Source organism: Perognathus longimembris, chromosome 11, assembly GCF_023159225.1.
Source record: "Perognathus longimembris pacificus isolate PPM17 chromosome 11, ASM2315922v1, whole genome shotgun sequence".
Classification (NCBI taxonomy): Eukaryota; Metazoa; Chordata; class Mammalia; order Rodentia; family Heteromyidae; genus Perognathus; species Perognathus longimembris.
Window position 1 is genome coordinate 47108710 of NC_063171.1, and position 26888 is coordinate 47135597.

A 26888-nucleotide genomic window follows, 5' to 3' on the forward strand; every position below is an offset into this window, starting at 1 on the left:
CTGATATAAGCAAGATATTAAAAATGAAATGTGTAATGAATATATGTCAAATGAAACTAATATACCTACAATGCTGAATGGTATATATTACAAGCATACTTGAGTAATTTTTAATGGGATGATGAGAACAGAGAAATGAATGCATGCTCTAGGTGACTCAAGAATACTTAATTCTAGGTATGTGTTAATACTTGTTAATTCCAGATAATCTACTATAGTGAATTCTAGATATATGAGCTTAAGATGACTAGGATATATATATATATATATATATATATATATATTACATACTTAAAATTTAGGATATACTCTTAGGTTATGCTTAGAATGCTCATACCTCAGAAATTTATAATACACAATCCTTCATGTATTATATATTGTTTATGTAGTGTTCAATCACCCAACTATAATGTAATCTTCAGGGCAGAACTTTATCTTCATTTGTTCCTGTTATTCCCGGCATATTACCTCCCAAGCATTTACTAAACATTGTTTGCATGAATGAAAAAAGGAATATGCACACCATACCTGACTAGCCCTGGCACCTTTTTAACTAGCTTCTGATTAAACATGGTTCAAAAACATAAAGGATTTTACTGACTTTCTAATCACTGGAAGTCATTGCTTCACTAGTGAACAAAAGTCAAGATTTAACTGATCAAAAAGTTTGGGAAGGTAGTAGCTATCTGACTCAGTTCCTGTTCATGTCAGAGTCCTAGTGCATGTGTCACATCAATTTTAAACAATCTAGAAATATCAGGAAAAACAGTGATTTATTTTCCAGAGTTGTCTTCCCATTTAGGATTTAAAAGGTAAGAAAAGTTCTAGATTTACTGCCACAGAACCATGATGGTTTTTATTGGACAACAACTGGCAAGAACACACACACACACACACACACACACACACACACACACACACACACACAACCCTTCACCAATTTTCAGGAATCAAAATTGAATGAAAACCAGCTGTTTGGGTGTTATTGTTTTTTAAGATGTAGGTTCAGTATCATTCCTCTTTTCTACTCCTCATTGCTCCTTCCAAACATGCTACCAAGAGCAGTAATGGTGCCGCATGTTCTTTTCTAGCCATCGCTTCCTTTCATTAGCATCAATAGAGTTGACTGTACTTCTTGCCACCTACTGACCTTCATCTAATTTATGTATTAACACACTCTTGGGGTAGAGACCATTATGAAAGTAGAAAGGTACCTATGGATTTTTAGCAGCCTGTAATTTCTCATATAAAAATGTATCTAGCCCCTTTCTCTAAAATTCTTTTAATCAATAAAACAAGAAGATTCTCACTGAACTAAAATTAATATTTAAGGTTTTCAATGTGACAGACTGGTATGGAAATCTAATTGTAGGACAGGAAAAGAAAATACATTATGTATTGTTTTAGGGTTTGTTAGTTTTGTTGTAGGTCTGTATTTTAAGTGAACTTGCACAGCTGCATATTTTCAACAAATCTATTATAATGCCACAGGTTTTCAAGTCAAATAAAAAAAAATAACCTTATGGGGCTAGGATGTAGCTCAGTGGCAAAGCACTTGCCTAGCAAGTGCAATATCCTGGGTTCGATCTCTAGTACCATGAAAGGAAAGACAAAAAAAAAATACACTGAAATATTTTTAGGGTGAAAAGAAGTTTTGTTAAAAAAAAAGTCTTATTAAAAAAATTTAACCTGCATGAACTGAAAAAGCAAGTAAATGTATTCAATATTTTAAAGTACAACTTTTTATATATCCAAAAGACCATATAAAATGTATAGCTTAGATGCTATAAACTAGGCTAAGTCTTTATCCCAGTTTACATAAAGTCTGCATTATCATGGAAAGCTTTCAACTTTATTAGCTAAAATAGGCTCAATATTAAATTCAACACTGATGTTTTTCATTTATTATCAAAAAGATAAAAAATCAGCCAAATAATTTCAGCAATACTCTTTTTCAACTCTGAGGCCTCAAAATGTACAGTTAAGTATTCTTTTTTTACTTCTTACATGATTTAAATTATATTCTTATTATTTTTAAGTAGATATACAAAGAGGCTGTCATTCAACAAGTCAGTTTATCACTATCATGCATCTTGGTCAATATCACCCCTCTCATCATTCTCTCCTATAAAGTATTCCTTTTTATTTGTAAATGATTTATTACCTCCATAATGTTTAAATACTTTACTGAGAAAATGACATTAATTTTAAGTCAATGTGCCACTAATTAAAATGAAGCACAAAAGTGAAAGTAATGATCTATAAAAGTTGCAGAATTGTTATTTAAAATAATGTTAAAATCATGTATGAAAAATCACTATACTATATTAATCCTTATATATATGTGTGTAAAAAATCTTGTCCAAGAATTATATCCTTATAACTTAGCCCTTTGGTTTATAAAATATACAGATTGATACTTTTTTAAGTTGAAGCATTTCATGGACAAAACTAAAAATAAATGCATACTGTAAATCTGTCCTAAGTGAACAAATGTGGAACAAACATTTGACCTAAAACTTACTTATATGGTATACTTTGTTTAATATATTCCATTTTTTTCAAATTTTTATTATCAAACTGATGTACAGAGAGGTTACAGTTTCATATGTTAGGCATTGGATATATTTCTTGTACTATTTGAGATTATCTGTCTACAGGCAAGAGCTCCAAACAAAATTATTGTGACATTTAAAAAATATTTAAAAAAGCAAATTGAAACATATGATAAAATTTAGTCTAAAAATTTCTTAACTTATTTTTAAATAAAGCAAAATTCTATTTAATCCTTCAGATATAATCTAGAGATATTTTAATAACACCATACATTAATTTTATAACTTTAAAGATAAGTCATAATAAACGAGTAGGCATTATTAATTCTATGCCTTATCAAAAAGAACTTCCCCAATTTTGTTCACTCTTACCCCCACTTGCATATTCCATGACTAAATAGAGGGTCTTCTCTGTTTCTATAACTTCAAACAATTTCACTGAAAAAAAAGAAATAAGATATAACTTTATAATCATAAACATAGAAGGTATTAGGAAGTCATAAAAAAAGAAGCATTTACTAAAGTAATAAGTAATAATTTCAAATTCACAAAGGTTATTACTCCTATTACGCCTATGGGAAAAAACTATTTACCAACTTGCTACAAAATGATTTGGAAACAACTTCTTGAGTTAAAAAAAGTTTGAGATTAAAAATTTGAATTATAATAAAAGAGAAAAAAAATTAAAAGCCAAGCAGTAGACTTTTAATCAAAGCTTAAAATGAGACATATAACAGGATATTGTAAAGGGTTAAATAATTTTTAGTACAAAAACAAAAACTATGTTTATAAAATATAGATTAAAAATTGATCACAAAACTATGAAACTATTTACTACAAATAATGACATTAATAATTATACATAAACAAGATTTTTAAAAATCTTGTGATACTTTGTCACTAAGTGCACACATAATTTCATACCTATATTAGGATGATTCAGTATCTTCATTATTCGTACTTCTCGAAACAACTGTTGAAGAAACATCATAATGTTGAGACAAAGGGTAAAAGGCAAACAAATGCAACAGCAGTACTTACAAGACAGTATGTTGTAAACTAGCTGTACAACTTGGGGAGGGGGGTTGGGGAGGAAGGAAGGTGTGAGAAAAATGAGGGAGGAGGTAACAAGTTTGACAAGAAATGTATTCACTACCTTACGTATGTAACTGTAACACCCTCTGTACATCATCACCTTGACAATAAATTTTTTTTTAAAAAGAAAACAAGTAGATATATTTCTGTTTTTCTTCTTGGTTTATTTTTTCCAAAACAAGACTCAAGTAGAGAGCCAATTAAGACTTCTATCTGAAAAAAGTAAGCTTCTTACAAGAACCCTGTAAGAGTCTGTCACTTAACCCAACCTTTCACAATAAGCCATGCAGCTTAGAACAATAATTTAATTTCACAGAGACTGAGTTTCTAAACAATGATGAACTCAAATGATTGTGTCTATGTAATATATGAACATGCTATACATAATGAAGCATACACTTTACTTAATAACTCTTTGAGGGAAGATGTAATTAAAGTACTGTGGAAATGAAGCTAAATGATCCTTCATATGAGCCTCACTCAGAAACAACTTTCCTTAGGTGTCCAATGTTTTAGACTTATCTCTTTTGGTTCATCAGACATTTTAAAGAAAGATTTGGAAGCAACTTTAGATAGCTCTGCAGAATAATAAATCCAATGAGAATGAAAACACAACCTACCAGAACCTTTGGGATACAGCAAAGGCAGTTCTAAGAAGAAAGTTTATAATTATGAGCACCTAAATCGATAAAACAGAGAGATCTCATATTCATACCCTAATGATACACCTCAAGCTCTTAGAAAAGCAAGAACAAGCCCAAAGCACTAGATGGAAAGAAATAATAAAAACTAGGGAAAAATTCATGAAGTAGAGATTTTAAAAAGCTGTATAAAGAATCAACAAAATGAAAAGTTGGTTCTTCAAGAAGATAAGCAAAATTGATGGACCCTCAATCTGACCAAAATAAGAAAGCACCCTAATAAATAAATTAGGAATGAAAAGGGGATATCCCAACAAATACAAGAGAAATACAGAGCAGTATAAGAAAATACTTCCTAAATATATATTCAAACAAAGTGGAAAATCAAGTAGAAATCAATGTAGGTAACCTCAACCTACCAAAAATTGTGCCAAGAAGATATAAACTAAACAGATCTGTACAAGTAATGATTTTGAAACCGCAATAGTCTTCTAACAAAGAAAAGTCCAGACAAACAGATTCACAGATGAATTCTACAAGATCTGTAAAGAATTAACACTAATACTCCTCAAAGGTTTTCATGAAATAGAAAGGGAAGGATCACTATCAAACTCATTCTATGAAGCCAGCAATACACTGATCCTAAAACTGGGTAAGAAAGCAACACAAAAGAACTATAGATAAATCTCTGATGAACAGATGCAAACCCAAAAGCATACTTGCTAACCAAATTCAGTAACTAATGAAAAAAACTGTACACCATAGTGAAGCTGGTTTCAAACCCTGGATGCAAGGCTAGCTCAAGATACATAGATCAATCAAAGTAATACAGCACATAAAAATAGTTACAAGAATCACATGATCATCTCTATAGATGCAGCAAATGCATTTTATGATAAAAGCTCTAGAGAAGTTAGGAACAGAATTAATATATCAAAGGATAAATATGACAACCCTACATCCAGGTGCCAAATGGTGAAAACCCAAAACCATTTCCTCTAAAACCAGGAACAAGACAAGGATGTCCACTCCCTTCCTTCTATTCAATATATTCTGGAATTCTAAGACAGTGCAAGAAGACAAGAAAAAGATAATAAAAGGGATCCAAATAGGGAAGGAAGACATCAATCTATCCTATTTGTAGATAATGTGATCCTGTATCTAAAATACCCTAAAGACTCCACCCCAGGTATCCAAGAGCTGATAAACACCTTCAGCAAAAGCAAAATACTAGGATATAAAACTAACAAAAGCAGTAGCTTTTCTGTTTACCAAAATGAAAAGATGGGAGAGGGAAATTAGGAGGACAATTCCAGTCACAATAACCTCAATAAATAATTAGAAAAACCTAACCAAGGAGGTAAAGGATCTCTTCAGCAAAACTGTAATACTTAAAAAAAAAAAAAAAAAAGAAATTAAAGAAAATCCAAGGAGGGAAGAAGACTTCCCATTTCATGGACTGGCAGAATTAATGTCTTCAAAATGGCCACACTGCAAGGGCAATCTATAAGTTCAATGTAATAACCATCAAAATTGCAATGTCATTCTTTGTAGAGGTAAAGAAAGTAAAAAAATTCATATTGAACGACAAAAGGCTCTGAACAAACAAACAAAAAATGCTGGAGGCATTATAACTCCACATGTCCAACTTTACTACAGAGCCCTAGTAACAAAATCAGCTTGGTTTACTACAGAGCCCTAGTAACAAAATCAGCTTGGCATTGTCACAAAAACAGCCCCAAAGACCATAGGAATAGTCTAGAAGATCCATAAATAAACCCTTATATCTTCTGTCATCTAAATTTTGACAAAGGAGCCAAAAAGGTATGTTAGAAAAAAGTCTCTTCAACAAATGGTGTTAAGAAAACTGGATATCCATATGCAGAGGACTAAATGTGGGTCCTGCCTCTGTCACCTGGTACCAATATCAATTCAAGGTGTATCAAAGACTTCAACGTAAGACCTGAAACTGACATTACTGCATGAAAGGGTGGGAGAAGCAGTAGAACTTATTGACACAGGCAGGAACTCCCTCAATAAAATTCCAGGGGCTCAGGTAATGGGAGCGAGAACTGACAAATAAGATTAAATCAATCTAAAAGGCTTTTTCACAGTTAAGTCTATAGTTACTAACCTAAAAAGACAACCTACAAAATGGTAGATCTTTACCAGGTATACATCTGACAGAGTTCTAATAACCAGAATATACAAGAGCTCAAAAATCAAACCTCAGGGCTGGGGATATGGCCTAGTGGCGAGAGAGCTTGCCTCGTATACATGAGGCCCTGGGTTCGATTCCCCAGCACCACATATACAGAAAACGGCCAGAAGTGGCACTGTGGCTCAAGTGGCAGAGTGCTAGCCTTGAGCAAAAAGAAGCCAGGGACAGTGCTCAGGCCCTGAGTCCAAGACCCAGGACTGGCCAAAAAAAAAAAAAAAAATCAAACCTCAAAGAATCAAAATAACCCAAATCAATGAATGGACAAAGGATCTAAATAGACTTTTCTGAAGAAGTAAAAAAGATCAACAAATACATAATGAAATGCTCAATGTCTTTAGCCACAAAGGAAATGCAAATCCAAATAACAAAGAGATTCCATCACACTCCAGTCAGAATGACCATCATCAAGAAAAACAAATAAATAACAAATGCTCATGAGGAAAGGGATCCTAATACATTGTTGGTAGGAGTGTAAATTAGACAGGAGGGAGATTTCTCAAAGAGACTAAAAATGGAACTACTGTACTCTATGATCCAGCAATATCAGTCTAAAAGATTAATCTAAAAAACTGAAAGTTAGGTTAAAATAAAGATAACTGCACACCCATGTTCAATTTAGCACTATTAACAATAAGCAAGTTATAGAAGCTGCCTAGACACCCTACAACTGAAGCATGGATCAAGAAAATGTGTTGTGTGTGTGTGTGTGTATGTATGTGTATGTGCGTGTGTGTGTGTGCATGCTTGAACACAGATCCCATATAGATCGGGGAGAAAAATGATGGAAGAGATGACTCTAATCAAGATTCATTATGTGCATACATTTACATGTTAAGAACATACATATTCATATATACAAGGAAATATAATACATACACCAGCAAGGTTATTATTATGCCATTTGCACAGAGATGAATGGACATGGAAAAAATCATATTAAATGAAGCCAGGCTCAGAGAGACAAAAAGTACATGTTTTCTCTTATATGTACAAGTTAGATGTAAACTATAAACCTATTTGAAAATACAGGGCCATATGCATATATATGATCAAATGGACTAAAGGATGATATACATAGGAGTATATTCCATGGGTTAGGAACTTGAAAAAAAATCAACAGTTCATTAAAATGAACTCTAGAGAGCTAGAATATGTCTAACTATAAAGTGGGTGGGGTCTTAAGGTAAATGGCAGATGAATAGAAAGAATGTTGGATGAATACGACCATGATACTCACTGTACTCATGTGAAAACCAACTAAGAAATACAAGGAAAAGAGTAAGGATGGACTAGAAGGGGGAAGGAAAATGATGGAAGAGATGACTCAAAGATTCATGACCACATAAATTAGCATGTTAAACTGCAAGCCTTTTGCTCAAATATTTATCTGCAAAAAATAAAATAAATTTTATAGAAATCAAGCTGAGTGTTGGTGATTCATGACTGTAACCTAGCTACCCAGGATGCTGAGAATGCAAGGATGGAGATTTGAAGCCATCTGGGGTAAGAAGGTTAATGTGATCCTTATCTCTCAATGAATCACCAAAAAGCAGGAAGTGGAACTGTGGTTCAAGTGGTAAAGCATTACCCTTCAGCAAAAATCATGAGTATGATGCCCAGGCCCTAAGGTCAAGCCCCAAGACACAAGAGATTAGACATAACAAGAAGTCACTTGAAATATAAGTGTTAAAATTTCTTTACTTTTGAAAAGCATGATTTAGCTTTTTTCCACCTTTTTCTACCACCTTTCATAGGTGTTAGATTCAAAAATCAATCACGTTATTTAAGAACTAATGATATTCTGAAAACACATACTATATATGCTATTAAAACACATATATTTTAGCCAGACCCAAAGAAACATGGACTCTATGATCTCCCTTATTGGGAATAATTAGTACAGGTTTAGGCAAGTCATAGCAGAGCATCACAAGGGCCCAATAGCTATACCCTTATGATCACATAAGATGATGCTAAGTGAAATGAACTCCATGTTATGGAAACGATTGTTATATCACAGTTGTAACTACTTTCAACGTCCCATCTGTATCTGTAGCTTCTATTATTGATGATGTTCTTGTATCACCTTCCTGTGGTTGTACCTACACTATCTCTGTAATCTTATCTGAGTATATTGGAAACCGTGTATACTGGTATCAGAAGTAGGAAATTGAAAGGGAATACCAAAATTGAGAGACACAGGGTACAAAAAGAGAAACAACTACAAAAGCAATACTTGCAAAACTGTTTGGTGTAAGTGAACTGAACACCTGGGGGAGGGGGGAAGGGAAAGTAGGAGGAGAGAGGGGGGGAAGGGACAAGGTAACAAACAGTACAAGAAATGTATCTAATGCCTAACGTATGAAACTGTAACCTCTCTGTACATCAGTTTGATAATAAAAATTTGAAAAAAAAAACCACATATATTTTATCAGAATAAGATTGAAAGTCAGTTCTTCCAGAGGACAGAGATACGTAAGTGCTCAAAAAGACATGAAAAGATGATCGATATTATTAATTACTAGGGAAATATACATCAAAATCACAATGAGATACAAGCCAGTGCCCCATTAGAATTACTGCTATCAAACAAAACAAAACAAAACAAAACAAACCTACATTATTGACCTTATTGGACTAATAAGTTCAAGGACAGTTTTCATTGAAAGATACAAGTAAATATGTTGTTATTATACTCTGGATATTCCTCCTCTGGAAGGCATTTACCACATTTGGGTGAATCATTTGTATGTTAAACACACTCAGTAACATATCATTGTGTACTTCAGATTTTTAGTCAGTGAACTGCATGAAACAGTGTGGTCTCAGATAACTGTTACCCTAACCCCTACAGTTCTTATTTAAGACACATCACTTTATTCAAAAAGTACCTGGAATACTTTTCCTTCAAACTCTATCAAGTTTCAACATGAAAGGTATTATTTCCCACCGATTCTTCATATGGTATGTTAGAGAAATAAACTCAACTATGACTTCATTAATAATTTTTATTTTCAACATTTTGTCCAAAATCAAGGTCAGAAGCATGTCGCTAATGACTGATTTCATGGAGAATAACTGCACGTTAGATATAATCTTACTTATTCACATAATATCTTTCTGCAGAATATCAAAAGGAAAGAAGGAGGAAGTGAGGGAATCTAGTTCAGAGTTAATGATTCAAAGACAACTTTTACAGTCTACAACCCAGATCATAAAATACTAATTGCCTTCTCACTTAGGCTATCATAACAACTGGTCAGCATTTTGCACTCAGGGTCTACGAACATGACAAGCACTGTATCAAAGAAGTACTCAGCACATAAATGATTTTGTTCTACGATAAAGGGAAATGTGATACAAAGCATGCCTGTAGATGTAAGACTATTCATATTTCAACATATGTCCAACAAAGGCATATGTGAAGAAATAGCACTCAGAGCTTCTTTTGTTTTCTCCTTGGTTAAAATAATTGCTAATAAGTTTGCGATTGGCTCTGTCATTTTGGTTTCTTGATAAATTTGCTAAGTGATCTTGAACTCTGAAAACTACTTCTGTGCTTGTTTTCCTCTCTACCTACAGTGACCAAATAATTCAACATGACAGAGATTGTCCTGCAATAGTTCTGAAAAGTTTAGTTGTCTATCCAACAGGTCTTTGACAATTATGTGGAAAATAAGTGACATACATTTACATGACTTAGGCTGTTAAGACACTGTATTGATCTAATAAAGTCTCAGACGTCAGTTATTGAAATGTTTACACTTCCTCTGTTTTTGCAATTATCACTATCTTAACACAGAGATTCATATTATATATAACTTTAATGCAACAACCATGTTATTTATCATAATTCTAAGTTGCAGTGCTCTTATTCTTATTTTTCATAGTTTATTTATTTAATAATTTATTTTGAGATCCAGTCCTCACTATGTTGTGCAGGCTAGGCAGGAATCCACGATCAGTAGGAACTGCTTCAATCTTCTGAGTAACTGGGATTACAGTCATGTATCACTATGCCTAACCCTTGTTTTCATTTGCATTACAGGTTTTGCCATTCAGGCATCACTTCTGAGTCCTAGAGCCATTTTTGTATTCTGGAAATACAATGTAACACAGTAAAATAAAAATGTAAGTTAATAAAAGCAATACACAGCAGATATAAAAATGTTTGCAGAAACTTTGTCATCTATGCATAATGTGCCCCAAGTTTCAAAAGGAGTGAAATTTCTAGAAAAAAAAACCAGTTTTACATTTTAAGTGTATAAATTATGAACAAAATTATGTTGTTCTTTTGCTTCTCCTTCAACATTACTATTCTGCCCTAAAAGACCCCCAAGGATCACGAGTATGGACCATAGAGCATCCTCAAAATTATAAACACAAGAGGTGAGACTCATGCTTCAAATACTTTTTTTTTTTTGGTAGTACTAAGGTTTGAACATAGGGCTTTCAACTTTCTAGGGAGGTGTTTTATTGCTGAGCTATAGATCTAGTCCTTTTTTTGCACTGGTTGTTTTTAAGCCAGGATCTTATTTCCTGCCCAGATGTATGTTTGGACTTTAAAGGACCCATTTCAGGTTTCTCATCACTACTGGGATAACAAGAAAACTACCACATCCAGCTTCTTCCACAGAAACAGTGTCTCACAAACTATTTTTTAACCCAGTGGGGCCTGGTAATGTTTCCTACAGATATATTACATATGAAAGAGGGTGATAGCTTAAATGTAAACCAAAACAGAACAAGCCTTAACCAAGTATTTTTGAAGGTGAGATTAAAATGAATTCTTAGCATTCTATTGGCATCTGTTTTTTAACAGTCATGTTTTCAATTTTTTTTAACCTGTAGAACTTAACTATGCTAAGGAAAAATAAATAAATTGTATTTCGTTCTACTATTTATTTTTTTAAATAAATAGTCTGGCTGGAAGATGCTACTGACAAACTAGATCAAATGGTGAATGATCTATAATGATGATAACTAATCAAGCCATGATCTGTTTTTCCACATAAAACTTTAGCAGCAAGAAAATCAATGAGCACAAAGTAAATTATCTAAACAATGACAACACAGGCAGTATGCTGGCTACATTTAGTAGTCTCTGCTTTTATTTTCACAGTTTAAAGAAAATAAAATTGCACCATTCTTTAAATGTCTGTTTAGAAAAGCAGTATTTTATCAGTAGAGAATAGCGAAATCTATAACCAATTATTGATCATCCATCAGCAAGAAAATCTTCTAGTTATTTTGGTAAATAAAACAACATTTGGTTTCATAGTCACAGGTTTGAGCAGGCAGAACTATGGTTAGATAGTCTTTTCTAAGTCTTCTTGGGAAAGACACAGTGGAGGTCACACTATAATGCAACCCAGCTGCAAGTCCTAACTGTCATCATTCCATTTACCAAAGTAACCAGTGCTTACTGTAGTATAAAAGATAAAACTTAGGCACTTAATTTGATGAGCAAAATTCTGAGGCTATAGCCTAGTTAAAAATAGGCATGTCTGGGAAATTCATCAGCCTGGTGAGGATGCCTTTTTGTCATTTTGTCACATCAATCCATCATGATTAGTTGGAAGTCTGATGCTAGGAGGAAAGGCTTTCTCTCAGAGACCCATAATATATTATCTCACCTTCACAGAAAAAGAAGAATCCAGCAAACCTCTCATGTTCTCACTGAGCAGAATTATCAGTGCTATGAAACATTATATGGGTTGGCAATTTAAAAGGAATCTCAGGAAAGAACAGAGATAGTTCTCTAAGGAGAAATATATAAAAATATACTAAGTTACCTGGCATTGAGTTAAGCGAGAACCAAGTTTTGATATCACAAATGCAAAATTTGAATATAATGTTAGAATCACAGCAAGTACAAACACACTGGACTAAAAATTCTTATATGATTCTGTTACGAATCCCAATTCATTTAAATATGTAATTACCGTCCTATTCTATTTTAATAAAATAATAATGTATATGGTCTCAATATAAACAAACAGCATTCATGGCCTCAACACTAAATTACTTGCTTATTAAAATGCTAAGAATATATTTCTGAGAACATTTTCCCATTGAAGAATGAAGTTGCAAGAAACAGCTCTGGTTTACCATAATTCACAATATCGACTCATAGCTAGATGGGTTTCTATTTGAGGAAGAGACAGTATTGGGTTTGAACTCACGGCCTTGCTAGCCAGGCTCTGCCACTTGAGCCCCTCCAAAATCTTTTTGTGTATGTTATACTTCTTGCCCTGTGGCTAAGGTCAGGCTTGGGCCACTGTGTCCAACCACCAGTTGAAATGGTGTCTTAACAACTTGTTTTTTATGCCTGAGCTGGCCTCAAATCACAATCCCAAATCACTGGGACCCAAACAATAGATTTTTTTAATTTTAAAAAATCCTAAGTATTTTTGAAATATTAGATGCAAAGTTTTATTCTACTACACTAAGTGACAAACTGTGTTCATACTGATAAAACCATGCAAGCATTTCAAAATCTGAAACACTTCTGGTCCTGCAGAAAGTATTTTTCAGTCTTAACTTTGTTTCATGCCATGCCATTCCTTTATATACTGATAAAATGCAGTAACTAATAAAAAAAAAAGTCAGGTGAAGCCTAGCACTGGTAGCTTACATCTCTAATCCTAGCTACTCAGGAGGCTGATATCTGAGGATCACAGTTCAAAAACCAACCCAAGAAGGGAAGTCTGTAAGAATCTATCTTCAACTAGCCAATAAAAAAGCTAGAGATGGCCCAAGTGGTAGAGTGCTATCTTTGCACAGAAAAGGTCAGGGGCAGCGTCTAAGACCCGAGTTCAAGCTCTAGGACCAATACAAACATACACAAATTTCAGGTGTCTGACTTTATAGAGCATTTACATTAATAAGAAATTCTGTTATCTATACAACATACATATAAACAATAACAAATATTTTATTTACTTTATTAATTGAATACCTTTTGTAGACTGGTAGGATTTAGCTGAGTTTTGTCTATTATTTTCACAGCTACCTAAAAAAAGAGAATTGTTAAATATTTTAAGATATACATTCCACTGAAAAAAATTACAAAGTAAACTTTTATTTCTTAATATATTATTTAGTCCTATCTGAATGTCACATAGTTAGGAAGCAAAATTTTGATAACTGGGCAGCCTTAGGATATATTCTATTTGTCCTGCCTTTACCCTATCTGATTCTGGGTCAATTAAAGTAATCCTAGCTTGCTATTTCTTCCAAATATCTCCTTTTAATGTCAAATTATCTTGCATCTTACTCATGATATTGATAAGCAAAAAACGTAGGGAAGAGTGGCTTATTACCTTATAGTTCATGTAAATAAAATTACTGTACACAGAGATAGATTGGGGACTTATAGCAAATCAACAAGAGATTTTAATAATCTTGAATGCTCTGCCTTGTGAAGCATGTGTCTGAACAGCTCCCAGGAAATAGAATGAATACAAAGGACTAAATTCATTGGGAAACAACAATGATCGTACATATAGAACAAGGTAAAACTTACTAAAACCATTTTTATGGTTGAGATTTAAAAAAAATGTCCTAAACAAATCTTGAATCTTTAATTAAAAGATAAAATGTTGGGTATGCACTTAAATGGCTTCAACTCCAAAATGCAGACAAAATTTATAATGCACATGGCCATGTACAAATATACTATTTTTTTTGCTATGTCAGTACACTTGTTTAAAACACATGAGATATGTAGGAATCAAAGATAGGAGAATCAAGATTTAAAACCAGTCTGAGCCCACCAGCAACACCTCACCTCAACAAATAAGCTGGGACTGATAGTGCAAATCAGTAATTTTAATTACATGGGAGTTTTACAAAGGTAGGTTGTAGTCTGAAGCCAGCGTGAGGAGGGGGTATGTGGGTAGAAGGGCATATGAAACCCCATCTGGAAAGTAACTAAAGCAAAGAGAACTAGAAGTGTGGCTCAAATGGTAGGAGTACTTGGCCCTAAATCAAACCCCAGTGCTGCCAACAAAAAACAAGCAAACAAACCCAATAGCCACCACCAACAAAAATAATGGGATTTTAGGGGTAGGGATACAGCTCAGTGATAGCATGCTCAAGGTGCTGGGTCCAATCCCCAGTACCTGAAAAAAAGAAAGAAAAAAGAAAGGAAAGAAAAGTAGATTTTTAGAAATCCAGTTATCACCTGAGAAAATCACCTATATAGCAATACTTTGTTTGATGCAACGTCTTTTTTTTTTTGCCAGTCCTGGGGCTTGTACTCAGGGCCTGAGCACTGTCCCTGGCTTCTTTTTTGCTCAAGGCTAGCACTCTGCCACTTGAGCCACAGCGCCACTTCTGGCCATTTTCTAGATATGTGGTGCTGGAGAATCGAGCCCAGGGCTTCATGTATACGAGGCGAGCTCTCTTGCCACTAGGCCATATTCCCAGCCCTGATGCAACTTCTAAACAGCTAAAAATTAGTGGATGATTTTCTATATGTTTATACCTAATTTAATTTAAGCAGTAATGAAAGAACTTATTATAGCCTTATTCCTGAGGTAGGGTAGCAACAGTAATCAGAAATGTTCATCACAGAATCCAAACAAAAGATAAGCTGAGGAAAGTTCATCTGTAAACTCACCTCATCTATTAGAGATGCTAACATGTAGGAATATTTCTCTTTTAAACATTAGAAGGCTAACTTTTATGCCATAAATTAATCTGTCTCCTAATGTTACACTACACACATGTTCAGAGTGCTACCAACCATCATTTACTCCTCAACATCAGACATAAGAAAGCTTTTCACAAGACTCTGGAAAGGTCTAGGAAAATATTAAAAGGCATTATAAATACTCACCTCTCTGCCAGTTAGAACATGCCTAGCCAATTTTACTTTGGCAAAATTTCCCTTCCCTATTGTTTTTTGTAAACGGTAATTTCCAATGTGAGGCTGTTCATCTGTTGCTGACGTAATGGAGTTTCGACACCGAGGGATGTTCTGTCTGCTACTAGATTTGGTAGGCTGAATGTGTGGTTCAGTATATCCATCCACAGATGTATGCTAGAAAAAAGTTACAAGATTTCATTGTTAATAAAATTATCTTACAAAAGGAAAAGTATAAAGACTGAATAATTTTCATTAACAGTTCATCTTTAATGAAAGTACTTTGTACTATACAATTTTCAAGTTTCAACAGTCCTGTTAGAATTTGTCCTCTTTAACTCCCTTTCTTGGGTAGTATAATTATGTAAATAAATGTTACATATAGACTTAGGTAAATTCTTTGCTTTGGTAAAAAAAATAGATAGATGGATAGACAGACAGATAGAGCCAGGTGTCAGTGGTTCACACCTGGTTAGCTAGGATTCTAGCTACTCAGGAGGCTGAGTTTTTTTTTTTATTAATTAAATTTTGTTGACAAGGTATTGTGCCAAAGGGGTACAGTTACATAATAGGGAAGTGAGTACATTTCTTGTGATATCTTACACCCTCATTTTTCTTTCCTTTCCCTAGATCAGGTAGGCATATATACAATACCCAGTGTACCAAAATCATGCCACGTGGCTACGTGGCGTATGCCAAAGGAAATTCACCTAGAACTTTAAATATAATGTCAACAATAGAGTTTGCTTATCCTTGTCTTATATGATCATATATATATATAGCTGTTGAGCTATTGTGATCCACTGAGAGGTCTATTTTAGACCTTTTTATGTTTAGAAGTTGTTTGGTTTTAGATTCATAATGTAAGGTTGCTGACCCAAACCTGTGGAAATACCATTTGACAAGAAGTTTTTTGTTTCGCAGACCTGCTCTCTACTGTTGTCCCCCACCCCCACCCTAACAGTCATATATCAAGAAGACCATGCCCCTTTGTTCTCTGTGTTCTAGGCTTGTCTTGCTCAACATAATTTGTTCAAGTTCTGACCATTTCCCTGCGAATACCAATATTTTATCATTTCTAATCGCTATGTAGTATTCCATTGTGTATAGGTACCACATTTTTTGGATCCATTCATATGTAGAGGGGCATCTGGGTTGTTTCCATATTTTGGCTACTGTGAATTGTGCAGCGATAAACATGGATGTGCAGATGTCTTTTTGATATCCTGAGACCTGCTGTTCAGGATAGATGCCTAGGAGTGGTATGGCTGGGTCATAGGGTATGTCTATGCTGAGCTTTTTGAGGAATCCCCATATTGTTCTCCAAAGTGGTTGTACTAATTTGCACTCCCACCAACAATGGAGAAGGGTTAGGAGGCTGAGATTTGAAGATCATGATATGAAGCTAACTTAGGCAGAAAAGTCTCATAAGACTCTTACCTCCAAGTAACTACTCAAAACCAGAAGTGGTGCTGTCGCTCAAAGTGGCAGAGCACTAGCCTAGAGCCAAAAGGGTTCAGGGACAGAGTTCTAGCCCCACAACTGACTCACACACACACACACACACACAATGTAAAGTCTTAAGTCAGAATTTTTTTTAAGTATTTCTCTTGGACTAGCATCTTCTGGGAATTTGTCTGAAATGTAAATTCCTCAGTCCAGCTTCAGATTTGCTACATAAGAAACTTTGGGGACAAAATGCAGCAATCTGTGTTTTAACAACTTCTCTGGGTGATTCTGGTACATGCCAAAGGTTGAAAACAATTGCAATGAACAATGTTAAAAGTAAATACATGTTGGGCCAGGAGTGTGACTCAGTAGCCTATATGTGTAATAGAAAAAGCACAATAAAATTCCTTTGTGCAATTAATATTCTCTAGTAAAAATTTATTTTTTAAAAAACTTGAAAGTTACTAACTGGCTCTTCAAATATTTCTTGAATCTGGGTACAAACAAGAGATTTTCGACAATTTTTAAGAGTCAATAGACCATTATGCTTCCCACAAATGGTCCTTTCTTCTTCTGAATGTTGACTTGTCCACCTTTCAAGATTTAATATAAATAACTCCTCTACAAAGCTTCTGTCTTTGACAAAACAAAGTCAATGACTCTTCTCTTCTGCTGCTACCTTTCTATCTAGTAAATAGGTGATGAAGGTACTGTGAGGTACAGAGTGAAAATGGATAGCAAGTTTATGTAAAGGAGTGGGAGATGTCAAGAAAGGGAGCAACAAGTGTAGGTCTTCAGTGGAAGACCACAGGCTTAACAAGCACAAGATTCTGGGGTCAATGCCTACACTACAAGTCCTTCAATTCTTGAACTAGAATTTTATTTCTGATGATTTATTTTACGGACATAACCAAAGGTCAGATGAGCCTAAATATGAATTCATAGCAAGGTATTCACAACAGTATTGTTTATAGCAGCAAAAGATAGAATAGTCATAAATGTTCAATAGGAAACTGGTAATGTATATACAATATGGGTTTTGTTGATGTGTCCAACACAGATCCTTGCATAAAGTTTAATAAGCACAAATATCTCCAAGTTACACAAGAGACAAAAATATGAGTAGCAAATCTAGGAGGGGAGCTAGGAAACTGGGAAAGAGGCACAGGAATATTTCTTTTTTCCCCCCTAATGACCTTACAAGATATGTAAAGACTATTATCCTAAGTGCACATGTATTAACTAATCAATATGAGAAAATGATTAAAAATATTATCTGGAGGATAGGCAAAGGGTAAAGGGAACCAGTATTTAGTAAGTTCACTATGTATATGTTGTGTATCTTATCTAAATTCAATCCAACAAATTAGTTGCATTATTTAGATTCAAACTCCAATGTTTATTGTTACAGAAGTAGTTATAAATATATATATGTATATATATATGAGACCTTATTTCAAAGAAGAAAAAAATTAAATCTAAGAAGTGCTTTGCATAAATTTTGTATATAACTTCTTCAGACTCAAAATTAATTTTAAGTTGGGGAAAATACAGTATAATAAAGAACAGAATTACAACCCCATTCTTCAAACTCTAAATTAAATAACAAGTGATAAAGTGAATAGTTTCAGAGCACTCTTACTAATAAGCCCTAAGCAGAAGGGATGACCACTGGGTCTAGAGAGAGATCACAGGAGAAATAAAGAATAACCACTTGTTACGCTCTCCAACTCAATTTCCTAACTAGTATAAAAGAATGCAAGTCTGCACCTTCTGGAAAGAAAAATAGGCCAGAATCCAAGAAGCATTTCTTTATAGATAGATGTAATCTGACATTCAGTGAAAAGGTTCTTAAGAACTGTTCTAAGAAAATACTCCTTAGCTGAGGTTACCTGAGGCTTTCTACACCAACCACCACCAGTCTCTATCCCTTTACCACTCATCACGTTGTTCAAGCTGCTGAAGAACAGAAAAGAGATTGTGACTCTTTAACACTCAGACCATCTAACTGTCAGCTCGAGTTCTATTTCCACTTAATGAACAGGTAAATCAAGGAGAATCCACCCACAGTATTCTTGAGCAAATAGCATATATAGATAGTGTCTCACTCAAAGAATGAACTGTATGGAAAATATTCCCACCTGGTTCCAATGTATATAGCACTGGGAGGGAGAAAGAGGAGACTAGATGAAAAAAATATCATTATGGAAGAATTACTTGGGGAAACAGGAAAGACAAATACTTTAGATAAACCTTCTCTACCACATATACACACATTTGCTAGTATTTCCAAAATGAAACAGTAAAAGGATAAACTGAAAATTAATGAATGTGATTATCTGTGTGGAGACCAGGAAATAGGAGAAACAACAAGAAGGTAACACATTTCCCTGAACGTGAGCTCCAGTGGCACAATTGGTTAGCGCGCGGTACTTATAACACATTTGCCTGAATGCACATTGTTACATGATATAAGCTATAACTCAGAAATCAGGTAAATGCCTTAAATATTAAAAAAAGATAAAAATAATCTTGAGACATCTAAAATAAAATGGAACAAATAATCTAGATATCAAATGGATGATATAATTAGAAATACAAGGTGAATCAATACAACAGTGACACTCACAAGACAGTATGCTGGAAATTAACTGTACAACTTGGGGGTGGGGAGGAGGGAAAGTGGGAGAAAAATGAGGGAGGGGGTAACAAGTTTGAAACCTTACGTATGTAACTGTAACTAACCCCCTTTGTAGATCACCTTGTCAATAAAATTAAATTTAATAAAAAAAGAAAAGAATTAGATATATCCTTAGTGCAATATATCTTTAGGAAAAGAAAACTTATTTGACAGCCTTATTAGTGGTATTATTTTATATTTAGATTATACTTTATATCTGTAACTGTGTACTATGTGTATGCATACAGCAAATAAATACATGGATAAAGCAAGTAATTATAGTTATAAAACTTGTTACTATAAAACCAAAATTAAAAATCTTATGAGTGGGCTGGGGATATGACCTAGTGGCAAGAGTGCTTGCCTCCTATACATGAGGCCCTGGGTTCAATTCCCCAGCACCACATATACAGAAAATGGGCAGAGGGGGCGCTGTGGCTCAAGTGGCAGAGTGCTAGCCTTGAGCAAAAAGAAGCCAGGGACGGTGCTCAGGCCCTGAGTCCAAGCCCCAGGACTGGCCAAAAAAAAAAAAAAAAATCTTATGATACTAAACTTGAAGTATAAATATGAGCATACATGTCACATTTTTACTTTAAAAAATGCCTACATCCTTTTAATGCCCTGTAACACAGGATAACTATGGTTGACAACAACTTGTTCTATATTTCAAAATAGGGAACATAGAGTGCTATGAAAACTCAACACAAGGAAATAACAAATGTCTAAGATGCTGGATATATCAATTGCCACAAGATAATCATTATATCCTGCATATGTACATATATATACACATACTGTATATACCTATATTATATATATTCATACATATATATTCATTCATTCATTTAGGAATTCTAAATATATTCCTCTCTCTCTATAAATATAGATAGATATGAATACCAAACTATACCCCCAAAATACAAAAGTTTCCATGGCAATTTAAAATTTATAGTATTTTTTTAAAATTAAGGCTATTTCCTAATTCTGCTCATGAAAAGGGCCTAGAAACACACAGGCAACCCAGTAATGGAAGTACTCTCTTTAAGAGAAATGACTGGCTCCAGAACTGGGGATGGGTAAGGGAGATTGGAAGTCTACAAGATCAACCTGGGTGTCAGGATCAAGAACACAAGAGTCAGCCTGAAAGAGCTCCCAATGTCACTTCTCTAGCTATAAAATAGCAAGTCTAGGATTAAAATCTGGAAGTTTACAACTAGAATCCAAGCTCTTACCTTCTATTTTAGACTACCTCACTAGAGAAATTAAGAGGGAAAGGAGAGGAAAATCAGAGAGCAGAGAGAGAGAGAGCGAGAGTGAGAGAAAAAGTGATCTTCGTGATTTTCAAGTATCCTACAGCAATGGATTTTTCCTTCCTTCTTTATTCCTTAGTTTTCACATTTCCTCTTGTTGGATCTCTTTTTCTTCGATCTTGCTTGGTTTACACCATGCTAACTGCCTTGGTGATCCTACTGAGTCTTGCTTTAAATAACATAAGCAGACAAGTCTCAAGGGCCTATCTTCAGCCATCTCTCTTCGATTCCAGACTATTATATCTAGCTGCCATCTTGAATCTACACTTGTATCTTTATTAGTTTATCAACTTCAATATGGTCTGTAACAAGTCCCAACTTGATCTCACCCACAATCTCTCACTCTCTCATTCCACATTCAGTCTAACAGGAAAAATGATTTCCAGAATAGTGCTACTTCACCATCCTTACTGCTTTTGCCCAAGTCTGGGTTGCTTGGATTATTATATTAACCACCATTAAAATGTTGCCTTGTTTCTAACCTTGTCTCTTGCCATTTCCCTTTCATCAGTTCATTCTGAGCACAGCAGATAGACTATTTCTTTTAAAGTACATAAAACTCTTAAAATTTTAACATCAGATGCTGTTTTATTCAAGTAAAATCAAAGTCTATGTAATGAACAAAACTGAAGGCTCATCAAAATCTAGCCCCTTGAGGCAGACCTTTCCTTCCATCTTCTTTAAGAGGCTGAGGCAGGAGGATCCCTTCAGCCTAGAAGTTTGACACCAACCTGGGCAACATAGTGACACCTATGTCAACACACACACACACACACACACACAAAAACAACACAAAAACAAAAACAAAAAACAAGTCCCTACTATCTTGTCTCTCTGACCTAATTTACTACCATACCCCTCTCACTCTGCTCTAGCCACACTAGTCTCTAGCACATCAGGCACATTCTCTTTTAAAAGGATGTTTGCTCTAGATGTTTCCTCTGCCTACAGTATTCTTCTCTTCAGTGTTCAGAATGCCTAGAGTTCAACAATCTAAAATTACTCAAATTTATCTGTTTCCTAAGTACAGCAGGTTGGAGCATCTGTAACTTGAAACTGCATAGAGTAGGCTGCATTACTGTTACAAAAATTGTTTTTGTACAAATTAGTTCTGCTCTCCCCAATTCTTTCTCTTTTTTTGAATACTGTGGATGTCTCTTTTTCTTTTTTGCCAGTCCTGGGCTTTGGACTCAGGGCCTGAGCACTGTCCCTGGCTTCTCTTTGTGCAAGGCTAGCACTATGCTACTAGAGCCACAGAGCCACTTCTGGCCTTTTTCTATGTATGTGGTGCTGGGGAATCAAACTCAGGGCTTCATGCCTACAAGGCAAGCACTCTTGCCACTAGGCCATAATCCCAGCCCCGGATGTTTATTTTTCAAATGTTTATTTTTCAACTTCTATTGAAAACAAGCCACCTATCAATAGATCTAAAACTTCTACTTTATCACTAAAACAAAACATATGAAGTGCCCTTTTTAGCTTAAGAGGATAACCTTCTACCTTGCTTTTGGGCACTACTTGCTTTTAGAGGCATATTTTTACAAAATCAAGAGCAAAGAAACACTTAGCAGATCACACAATTTAAATACAACTAGTAACATAGTACAACCTTCAATAACATAATAAGAGCTTTTTTACATCAACTGAGCTGTGTGATAAGAGCATAGAAATTAAATTTTTTGTTTTTGAAATTTCTGATATTTCAATGTATTACTTTTTTATTGCACTTGGTCAACACTGCATGTGAAAAGCTCACAAATGAGGTAGGCTTACTATAGCAAAGCACTTTTTTTTTTTTTTTTTTTTTTTTTTGGCCAGTCCTGGGCCTTGGACTCAGGGCCTGAGCACTGTCCCTGGCTTCTTCCCGCTCAAGGCTAGCACTCTGCCACTTGAGCCACAGCGCCGCTTCTGGCCGTTTTCTGTATATGTGGTGCTGGGGAATCGAACCTAGGGCCTCGTGTATCCGAGGCAGGCACTCTTGCCACTAGGCTATATCCCCAGCCCGAGCAAAACACTTTTAATGAGAGGTATATGAAAGAAAGCATTTAGCACAGTTGACAGCACAATCCACTGTAATTACTGTCATTGTCATATATGAAAATCCTTTTATTTCTGATATCAGAAAAATAGTCCTAATGAAAGCTGTTTTGAAGTTAGGAAGTAAACTATGGTAGGACCTCTAGTTTCCAGATACCTGTTCAGTTTTCTAAAGATACTTGGAAAAGCATTAAGGGTTAAAAAGAGCTACCATATAGCTATTAATTGCATAATGTTTTTCCTTCTGAGGCAAAGCACAAATACTACGCAATACTAGGGACTTCTTAAGTATTTATATTTACTCTGTGAGCCAGCAATTTCACTTCTAAGAACTGAGCCTACAAATAAACTCCCTCCCACACATGCAAATGTGAAACGATATATGTACTAGTCAAACAAAACTTACTGCAACAAAACATTTATTATTAGATTAGTCCAACAGCCTAAATAGTTCTCGAGAGGAAATTTGGTTAAACATACCCACATAATAGAGTACTAAGCATTTTTGAAAAATAAGACCTTTATCTTTATGTAATGATATGAAATCTCTGAGATATACTCTTAAAAGAAAGAAATGAAGGGCTGAGGATATGGCCTAGTGGCAAGAGTGCTTGCCTCGTATACATGAGGCCCTGGGTTCGATTCCCCAGCACCATATATACAGAAAATGGCCAGAAGTGGCGCTGTGGCTCAAGTGGCAGAGTGCTAGCCTTGAGCAAAAAGAAGCCAGGGACCAGTGCTCAGGCCCTGAGTCCAAGCCCCAGGACTGGCCAAAAAAAAAAAAAAAAAAAAAAGAAAGAAATGAAGGTAATGTATGCTGCCATTTGTGTAAGAAGATTCACATTTTCTTAAGAGTCTTACCTTGATACCTGACAAAGAAAAATTCCAACAACCCCCACAGATATAAATTCAAAGGATGCTCAAGTCCCTTGCACAAAATGATGTAGTGTTTACAAACAACCTATCCAGCATTCACCTATATACATACTTAAAATCATTGCTAGATCCTTATGATATCTATATAACATAAATGCTATGTAAATAATTATACTGTATTGTTTAGGGAATAATGACAAGAACATCTGGAGATGTTCTGACTTTTTAAAAGATTCTCCATTTACAATTGGTTGAATCCAAGGATGTGAAACCCAGAGATCCAGAGAGATGATTATATATAACTAAAATATCTCAACAACTCTTAAGTTGGGAAGAAAACTTTTCACTGGGTTACCTATTCGCCTATTTGCATATATTACTAGTCATCATAAGTACTTAAAGAGAATATAAAGCTATTGAGTAGTTGGTTCCTATCTACTAAGTTCTTACTTGCCAGGCAAAGTAAGATTATACATGAATTTATTCACTAAATGTTAACTGAATACTTTACTTACAGTATGCTGACATTTTAAATCTATAATTTCATGATTTACTACTTGATGAATACTGCTGTCATTGGTGAACTACAAGCCTATTCAAATCACATTTACTAATAAGCTTGGCAAGCATAGTACATTTACATTCACTAGCCTGATCACCTTTAAAAATAAAAACAAAATTTAAAAAAAGAAACTAGCAATGGCTTTCTCTCAATAAATTGACAAATAATAGTTTGAAGCACAAGTTCTTTTGATACGCAAATGGAGAAAATTTTTAGTGGTCAAAAGTTATGGTGAAATTGTGCAACCATGTTAATGATATCAGTCATTAACAGATTATGACACAAAATATCATTTTATGTCTTCAATCATGGTTCTCTCATCTGGCTGCTCTTCTCCCCCACCCTGTGTAGAACACAACGGCAACTGCTAGTAATTCCAAAAACCAGTCCAATAACAATAACAAAACAATCATTTACTCAAACTGACAATGTCTTCGGCGCTGAATGCTTTTTAAAACATAATTTTATTTAGTCTCACTGGAACCTTGAGAAACAGGAACTGTTTCTCACTGTCCAATTTAAACACAAGCTATCAGAATCTCAGAAAGTAAAACAAACTGTCAATGCTCTTCACAGTCAGCATACAGCAATTTCAGGGAGCAAACTTTGCTTTGTCCCACTATAAGAGGCCTACATTCTTCAGAAGACTACATTCTCCAGAAGCTACTTTCTCAAACTTTCTGCCATTCCAACAGCATCAGTTTATGGAATAATGGAAGTAGATGTTCAGGTCTCCTTTCATAGCTGAGTGTCTACAAAGAACTTATGTTCTCACCCACCCCCCCCCCCCCCGGGAATTTTGCAGGGAAGGCTTTGACGCTAATGCCAGAGGCCTTTCTTTGGTTGCTCAGCCTTGCAAATAACTAAGAACATGATGAAAGGAAGAGATCAATGGTCCAATAGAACTTTACCAAATGCTGACATAGTAAATGTCTTGAATGTCCTCTAATGCTTATATGTTAAAGGTTTGGTTCCCAGCAATGGTACTATTTGGAGGCGGTGAAAACTAGAGGGTAGGGGCCCAGCTAGAAGAAGTAGGTCTTTGGGTTTGTACCCCTGAAAGCACATTGAGACCCTGACCCTTCTGCTCTATTTTTGTTTTTTAACTGCCATGAGGTGAGCGGCTTTGTTCATGCCCCCGTATCATGATGTTCTGCCTCACTATAGACCCAGAAACAAGGGAGACAAATGACCATGGACTAAAACTTCCGAAGCTGTGAACCAAAATAAAACTTATCTCCTTTAGGTTGATTTTTCTCAGGTATTTTATCACAGCAATGAAAAGCTAACAGAAGTATGGAAAAGGAAAGAAGTCCCTCTTGTATCTCTCTTTGTCTAATATTATATGTAATGCTTCTAACATATAGTCAGAGCATTTGAGTGGCAGAGCCTCTACCTCCTCCTAGAGTCCAGTTACACATTGTCACCCCACATGTCCCCTTTGTAGTAGATCCAACACCAAGGGCTCAGGAAGGGTACAGAATAGTGCCAACCCTCACAAAACAGTACAAGCACACACACTTCAGCATTTTCTTCTGCTACTCCGAAACAATAAAGACTTCAATAGGGAGAATATAGACCACTTTACAAAGCAAATGTTAAAAGTGAGTTCCTCTAGATATTTCCATAGGGACACTGGTAGCTCTTACAAGGATCTTGATATTGTAGCATTCGCTGAAATGGGTTAACTGACCAGAGATATTCATGAGTCTAAATGATGGTCTCTTCTGAAAAAACTAGATCATCCAAGTTACAAGTTAAATGTACATTGAAAGAAATGGAAAAGATATCTGATGAACACAATTAAAATGTAGCTATTTTATATTCTGCTTACTTTTCACATCTACTATTCTTAATGAAAGCACTGTTGCAAACAATGCCTTACCGAAATATAAAAGGAGATATGTTTTATATTTCCTGTTGCACAAAATAGGTAGCTTTGTACGTTCTTCCATTACAATCTAAGTAGGATTTTCATTTCAAAAAAAAAAAAAACACCCAGAATTGGGAAAAGATAGAAAATGTAATCTTCTTAAAGAATGAGAACAAAAAGAGTAGGAGTCCTGGAAAATTTCTTTGGTATTCAAAAACACTGCCTTACAGATGAAAAGTGAGACTAATATTACTTCAAGAATATGATGAAATTCCCAAACTTTTTTAAAGTTTGACAAACAGTAATTGATAATCTATAGCTGCTTGAGGAATAAATATGATTATATGAAATAGCTCCAAATAATAATGATCAATGGAAAAATCTAAGGCATTTTCTTTATGATGTAAAAACTAAGAAGATAACATATACACAGCATAGTATTTTTCTGTTAACTAGAATTCTTTCCTAGCCTTAAACCATTATGCTCAGGTCAGCGGAGTTGTATCTCAGTGTATCTTCTTTTATGGACCAATACCATTAAGGACCAATTTAGATAATATATATAGAAATCACTTTACATTTGCACCTAGGTTTTCACATTATTTTTAGTCATTATCACAGCAATTAAGTAATTAACTGTGTATCTCCAAAGGTCACAAAAATTGCCAATTCATTTGATCCACATCTAGCAAGTTACCTAGACAAAATTCCTTGGCA

At 34.8% G+C, this 26888-nt stretch overlaps 1 protein-coding gene across 3 annotated transcripts in view; it reads right to left on the reverse strand.

The window, feature by feature from the left end:
- The window catches only part of Mark1 (microtubule affinity regulating kinase 1), a 98742-nt gene that overhangs the window by 42754 nt on the left and 29100 nt on the right, over window positions 1–26888 (reverse strand). For 2 of the 3 annotated variants that reach the window (XM_048356528.1, XM_048356530.1), the window contains exons 2-5: window positions 15358–15561; window positions 13474–13527; window positions 3480–3528; window positions 2928–2993 (exon numbers count right to left, since the gene is read on the reverse strand). In XM_048356528.1, the coding sequence (XP_048212485.1) occupies window positions 2928–2993; window positions 3480–3528; window positions 13474–13527; window positions 15358–15561 (373 nt within the window). Of the gene's footprint in view, window positions 1–2927; window positions 2994–3479; window positions 3529–13473; window positions 13528–15357; window positions 15562–18725; window positions 19181–26888 lie in introns of those variants that run through there. The other variant, XM_048356529.1, reaches the window with a different exon arrangement.